The 7,210-nt window shown below is 53.2% G+C and overlaps 1 protein-coding gene across 1 annotated transcript; it reads right to left on the reverse strand.

Moving 5' to 3' along the window:
• Positions 1 to 533: 533 nt before the first annotated feature.
• Positions 534 to 6,289, reverse strand: LOC148106481 (uncharacterized). The gene is made up of 6 exons (XM_087843579.1): positions 5,879 to 6,289; positions 2,442 to 2,664; positions 2,286 to 2,369; positions 1,613 to 1,840; positions 923 to 1,477; positions 534 to 889 (listed from the first exon to the last, which is right to left on the reverse strand). Exons 1-6 carry the CDS (start codon positions 6,287 to 6,289, stop codon positions 534 to 536), a joined length of 1,857 nt encoding a protein of 618 aa, XP_087699705.1.
• Between the last annotated feature and the right edge of the window lie 921 nt (positions 6,290 to 7,210).

Here is a 7,210-nt window from a genome sequence, read left to right on the forward strand (position 1 = left end):
ATCATGACAGCATTTACACGATATCACCCACTACTGTCACGGCTGGGGGCAGTCGTGTGGTGTATTGAAAAAGGATCCAAAATGCAGGTACTGGCTGGGGTGCGAGTGAGTGTTTATTTACAGCAGAGAGAAGGTGACAAAACAAGAAGAGCAGAGCAGGGAGTAAACAAACCTAAACTGGGAAAACTAACGAACAAAACTTAAACCAGACACTCACGGGAGGAGGAGCAAAATGCACAAAGAGAGATGGCAGAGAGACGCAGAATGAGTACCGGGTAACATAGAATAATGCAGACTGACATGGAATTAATCAGACGACGCGACAGAGAGCACAGGAAAACACAGGGCTTAAATACACAGGGAGTAATCAGGGAATGGGCCACAGGAGGGAGACACAGCTGGGAGCAATTAGGCTAACGAGACAGGGGAGAGGTAAAACTGAACACACTGACATGAGACATGAACTTTCAGAATAAAACAGGAAACTAACAGACACAGAGAACCAGACCGGACACTGAACTTGACAGGCAGACTCATGAGCAGAGTCCAAAAAGGCCCAGACGGACAAGTTCAGGGGGCCGACCCGGAGGCCGACAGCGCCGGAGGCCAAAACAGTTCAGTTCCGGGGGCCGACCGTGTGAAAGGCAGCGGCAGTGGGGCAGGTCCGGAGGCCGGCCACGCAGTAGGCAGTGGCGTGGAAATAGTTCTGGGGGCCGACCGTGCGGACGGCAACAGCGGCGTGAACGCAGTTCTGGAGGCCGACTGTGCACATGGCAACGGCGGTGGCACAGGCAAAACCAATCAGGAGGCTGACCACTTGGAAGGCAGCGGCGGCCACTGAGCAGGTCCGGAGGTCGGCCGCGATGCCAGCGGTGGCGACGAACTCTTTCTGGGGGACGTCCCCGAAGGCCATAACGCCAACTCAGAGGCCCGGAAAACGGCCGGCAGAGGCGAGGCGAAACAGGTCGAGCTGGCTCTGACGGCGGTGTGGCAACCGCAGGACCAGACGAGGCAGGACCAGACGAGGCAGGACCAGACGAGGCAGGACCAGACGAGGCAGGACCAGACGAGGCAGGACCAGACGAGGCAGGACCAGACGAAGGGGAAGGCGGAGCTGAATCTGGACCAGGCGACGGCGAAGGCGATGCAGAGGCTAGACCAGGCGACGGCGAAGGCGATGCAGAGGCTAGACCAGGCGACGGCGAAGGCGATGCAGAGGCTAGACCAGGCGACGGCGAAGGCGATGCAGAGGCTAGACCAGGCGACGGCGAAGGCGATGCAGAGGCTGGACCAGGCGACGGCGAAGTAGATGATGGCGAAGCTGGACCAGGCGACGGCGAAGTAGATGATGGCGAAGCTGGACCAGGCGACGGCGAAGTAGATGATGGCGAAGCTGGACCAGGCGACGGCGTGGGTGAAGCTGAAGCTGGACCAGGCGACGGCGTGGGTGAAGACACGGAAGCTGGACCAGGCGACGGCGTGGGTGGAGACACGGAGGCTGCAGACGGCGTGGGTGGAGACACGGAGGCTGCAGACGGCGTGGGTGGAGACACGGAGGCTGCAGACGGCGTGGGTGGAGACACGGAGGCTGCAGACGGCGTGGGTGGAGACACGGAGGCTGCAGACGGCGTGGGTGGAGACACGGAGGCTGCAGACGGCGGCGGCGTGGAAGCCGGAGACGGAGGCGCTGCAGCAGACGGTGGCGTGGACGAAACTGTGGATGCGGCTGCTGCTGCAGGCGTGGATGCGGCCGCTGGTGGAGCAGCTGGTGGCTGGACGGGCTCCTCGGGCCCACCAGCTGACGAGGACAGTTGCTGGACGGGCTCCTCGGGCCCTCCAGCTGGCGAAGCAGGAGGCTGGACGGGCTCCTCGGGCCCTCCAGCTGGCGAAGCAGGAGGCTGGACGGGCTCCTCGGGCCCTCCAGCTGGCGAAGCAGGAGGCTGGACGGGCTCCTCGGGCCCTCCAGCTGGCGATGCAGGAGGCTGGACGGGCTCCTCGGGCCCTCCAGCTGGCGATGCAGGAGGCTGGACGGGCTCCTCGGTCCCTCCAGCTGGCGATGCAGGAGGCTGGACGGGCTCCTCGGGCCCCCCAGCTGACGAGGACAGTTGCTGGACGGGCTCCTCGGGCCCCCCAGTTGACAAGGACAGTCTCAGAACCAGTGGGCACCGGAGCCCCTGGCACACACAGGACAGAACCAGCAGGCGCGGGGGCCTCTGGCAGAGACAGAACAGAACCAGCAGGCGCGGGGGCCTCTGGCAGAGACAGAACAGAACCAGCAGGCACACGGGCCTCTGGCAGGGACAGAAGAGGACCAGCAGGCACACGGGCCTCTGGCAGGGACAGAAGAGGACCAGCAGGCACACGGGCCTCTGGCAGGGACAGAACAGGACCAGCAGGCACACGGGCCTCTGGCAGGGACAGAACAGGACCAGCAGGCACACGGGCCTCTGGCAGGGACACCGGTAACTGAAACTGCGCAGGGCACTGGCTTTGCCCAGGCAGCGCTGGCACGGTGCAGTTCTTAGCAGGCGTCTTGGCCTCCAGGGGTCCAGAGTCGCCTGAAGGCAGAAACTCAGCCTCTGGGGAGGCCCTGGGGCGAATAGCAGTCTCTAAATTAGCCAGTTTCTGAGAAACTAGAGTGGTTTTAATGGGTTTGTCTCTCCGCTTAAAATGGGTGCTAGGAACGGGATTCAAAATCCAGAATTGAATTCAAAATCCTGCTCCTCACATACAAGGTCTTAAATAATCAGGCCCCATCTTATCTTAATGACCTTGTAGTACCATATTAGAATAGAATAGAATTAGAATTCAACTTTATTGTCATTGCACATGCACAGGTACAGGGCAACGAAATGCAGTTTGCATCCATCCAGAAGTGCTTTAGTGATATAGATATATTACAATATATATTAGCAATAATATAGATATGTAAGTATGATACAGAAATGGGTCTATTATGGTATGTTATAATGTACACGGTATGAAGTATGTTAGGAATATTCTATAACTATAAGTATGTACAGGCTGTAGTGAGTACAAGCTATGTACAGCTATGTACAGGCTATGAACAGGATATAAATATGAAAATAAAAAAACTATACAGAAATCTGAGATATACAGTTATACAGAAATGTGAACTATGCAAGTTATAACAGTTGTAGGATTGTAGGATTAAAAATTATCGTATGATTATTTACACAGAACTATACAGTAGTGCAGTTAAGATAAGTGAGATATGTGGATAATTTCTACAGAGGTATATAAAGTGCTAGTGATTGTGAATGGTGGTTCAGTCCATGTTATTATTGTGTGTTTGAGGGTACGGTTGTCCATTGTGTGTGTGTAGGTGGTTGTGGGTGTGTGTATGTCCAGTCCATGAGTTTAACGTGGGTCAGATGTCAGGAGGCAGAGTTCAGGAGTCTGACAGCTGTGGGGAAGAAGCTGTTCCGGTACCTGGTGGTCTTAGTCCGGAGGCTCCTGTAGCGCCTCCCAGAGGGCAGGAGGGTGAAGAGTCCATGTGATGGGTGACTGGGGTCTTTGATGATTTTCCCAGCCCTTTTCAGACACCGCTTCCTGTAGATGTCCTTTATGGCAGGAAGTGGTGCTCCGGCGATGCGCTGGGCAGTTTTCACGACCCTCTGCAACGCCTTCCGGTCCGAGGCAGAGCAGTTCCCATACCAGACTGTTATACAGTTGGTCAGGATGCTCTCGATGGTACAGCGATAGAAGTTCACCAGGATGTCTGAGGACAGGTGGTTTTTCCTCAGAGTCCTCAAGAAGAAGAGGCGCTGGTGAGCCTTCTTGACCAGCTTGGAGCAGTTGGTCGTCCAGATGAGATCCTCGGAGATGTGGACTCCCAGGAACTTGAAGCTGCTCACACGCTCCACAGCCGTCCCCTTAATGTGGATGGGTGGATGTGGGTCAGCATTCCTCCTGTAGTCCACGATGAGCTCCTTGGTCTTCTCTGTGTTAAGCAGCAGGTTGTTTCTGTCGCACCACTCAGCCAGACGATCCACCTCCTCCCTGTAGGCGGCCTCATCGTTGTCACTGATGAGGCCAATCACCGTGGTGTCATCTGCAAACTTAATGATGGTGTTGGAACCATCAGCAGGTCTGCAGTCGTGGGTGAAGAGGGAGTAGAGGAAAGGGCTCATCACACAGCCTTGTGGTACACCGGTGTTCATTGTGATTGTAGATGAGCAGTGGTTATCCAGCCGGACATGTTGGGGGCGGTTGGTCAGGAAGTCCAGTAACCATTTGCAGATGAGGGAACTGATGCCCAGGTCTGTCAGTTTTCTGATGAGTTGTGAGGGGTGGATTGTATTGAATGCTGAACTGAAGTCTATAAACAGCATTCTGGCGTAGGTGTTGTTGTTGTCCAGGTGTGAGAGGACAGAGTGCAGTGCGATGGAGACTGCATCCTCTGTGCTCCTGTTCTGGCGGTATGCGAATTGGTGGGGGTCCAGGGTGGGGGGGAGACAGGATTTGAAGTGTGCTAGGACCAGCTGCTCTAAGCACTTAGTGATGATGGGGGTGAGTGCTACTGGGCGGTAGTCATTGAGGCAAGATGGGTTGGAGTTTTTGGGTATCGGGATGATGGAGGTGGATTTGAAGCAGGCCGGTACCACAGCGTGGGCCAAGGACAGATTGAATATGTCTGTGAGCACTCCTGCAAGCTCCCCAGAACACGCTCTGAGAACACGCCCGGGGATGCCATCAGGACCTGCAGCCTTGTGGACATTGATCCTGCTCAGCACCGCTCCTACATCGGTGGGGGAGAGAGTCAGAGGTTGGTGGTCTGGCGTCATGTCTGTTTTGGTTGTGGTTGTTGGATTCCCTCGCTCAAAACGAGCATAAAAGTTGTTGAGCTCGTTGAGGAAGGAGACATCAGAGGATGCGGGGGAGGGTTTGGTGGTCCTGTAGTCTGTAAATTTACCCTATTAGAGCACTTCGCTCCCACTCTGCAGGCCTACTTGTTGTTCCTAGAGTATTTAAAAGTAGAATGGGAGGGAGAGCCTTCAGTTTTCAGGCCCCTCTTCTGTGGAACCAGCTTCCAGTTTGGATTCGGGAGACAGACACTATCTCTACTTTTAAGATTAGGCTTAAAACTTTCCTTTTTGCTAAAGCATATAGTTAGGGCTGGACCAGGTGAGCCTGAATCCTCCCTTAGTTATGCTGCAATAGATGTAGGCTGCCGGGGGATTCCCATGATGCATTGAGTTTTTCCTTTCCAGTCACCTTTCTCACTCACTATGTGTTAATAGACCTCTCTGTATTGAATCATATCTGTTATTAATCTCTGTCTCTCTTCCACAGCATGTCTTTTATCCTGTCTTCCTTCTCTCACCCCAACCGGTCGCAGCAGATGGCCGCCCCTCCCTGAGCCTGGTTCTGCCGGAGGTTTCTTCCTGTTAAAAGGGAGTTTTTCCTTCCCACTGTCGCCAAAGTGCTTGCTCATAGGGGGTCATATGATTGTTGGGCTTTTCTCTGTATCTATGAAGCGCCTTGAGGCGACATTTGTTGTGATTTGGCGCTATATAAATAAAATTGAATTGAATTGAATTGAATTGAATTGAATTAAAATGGGTGGCACAGACACAGCCTCCAGTATGGAGGGAGCGGGTGACCGGGCTAATGGAATAGATGCAGGCTGGGCTAATGAACTGGCTAAAGGCTGATGTACTGGTTGAGGTGAGACTGGAGTTGGTAGTGGAATGGATGAAACCCAGTCAGTTACTGTTATGGATGTTTTGAAAATGCCAACTTGTGAGAGGTCAGTTACCACGAAGGTAGGTAAGCGCCGTGAACTGTCTCTACTCTCCCCATGAACAGCCCCAGAAAACACAGTCCCAGAAGCACCAGTGTCCTTAAAACTCACCACAGCTGGTCGCACAGGGGTCCCTGAATCCGGCTGTGGGGTGAAGCGCCGGTGGCGCGAATGTTTCCTCCCCACCGCTGACGGCTCCGACAGGCAGGGAAAAACCTCTGGGGGGTCGGGCCGTGAAACCTCTGGTGGGTGAATCTGAGACGGCTGCTTTGTGGCGGTCGTTGTCCGTTGTTGCTGGGCAGAATCTTCCCAAGCTTGCACCGGTTCCCGGGCTTTATGCAGGTCAGCGATTAAGTCTGTAAATCCCCGGACCTGGTGGAGATAGGGATTTCCGGCCAGGATAGCCTCAATGGCATTTATCCCCACAACCTTCGCTCGTGCATTGGAGGTGTGGGTTACCCAGTCCACCAGGCGTAGGGCGCGTGTGAGGTCATTCTCCCCGGGCAAGTCCGCTGGATCCATCTTGTGGTCGCGTCGTACTGTCACGGCTGGGGGCAGTCGTGTGGTGTATTGAAAAAGGATCCAAAATGCAGGTACTGGCTGGGGTGCGAGTGAGTGTTTATTTACAGCGGAGAGAAGGTGACAAAACAAGAAGAGCAGAGCAGGGAGTAAACAAACCTAAACTGGGAAAACTAACGAACAAAACTTAAACCAGACACTCACGGGAGGAGGAGCAAAATGCACAAAGAGAGATGGCAGAGAGACGCAGAATGAGTACCGGGTAACATAGAATAATGCAGACTGACATGGAATTAATCAGACGACGCGACAGAGAGCACAGGAAAACACAGGGCTTAAATACACAGGGAGTAATCAGGGAATGGGCCACAGGAGGGAGACACAGCTGGGAGCAATTAGGCTAACGAGACAGGGGAGAGGTAAAACTGAACACACTGACATGAGACATGAACTTTCAGAATAAAACAGGAAACTAACAGACACAGAGAACCAGACCGGACACTGAACTTGACAGGCAGACTCATGAGCAGACACAATAACACCATGGACAGACAGAAAGAACACAGGCAGGCATGAAACAAAAACACTAACACATAGCAAACCTAAACAAAAGACAAAACAGAATAAACGAGAACAAAGAATAATAGAAAGAAACAAAACACCGAGTCCTCAGACTCAGGACCATGACAACTACTAACACTACTTAATTTACTATCAATTACTTCAATTTATCTTCTGAAAAATTACCACTATCTATACAGCACAAGACTTAAGAATATTTAACAGGAGCAAGTTTCATTTTTCCCTGGTTTTACTACCACACTGTTCACCAAAACGGCAGCAAACCTTCACCGTCTTATCCAGAAGGGTCACCTCTTCACCCTCACATGGAAGAAGTAATCTGATTGGCATGGTGGTATGTTT

This window comes from Neolamprologus brichardi, chromosome 1 (genome assembly GCF_056152115.1).
Source record: "Neolamprologus brichardi isolate AB-2024 chromosome 1, ASM5615211v1, whole genome shotgun sequence".
NCBI lineage: Eukaryota > Metazoa > Chordata > Actinopteri > Cichliformes > Cichlidae > Neolamprologus > Neolamprologus brichardi.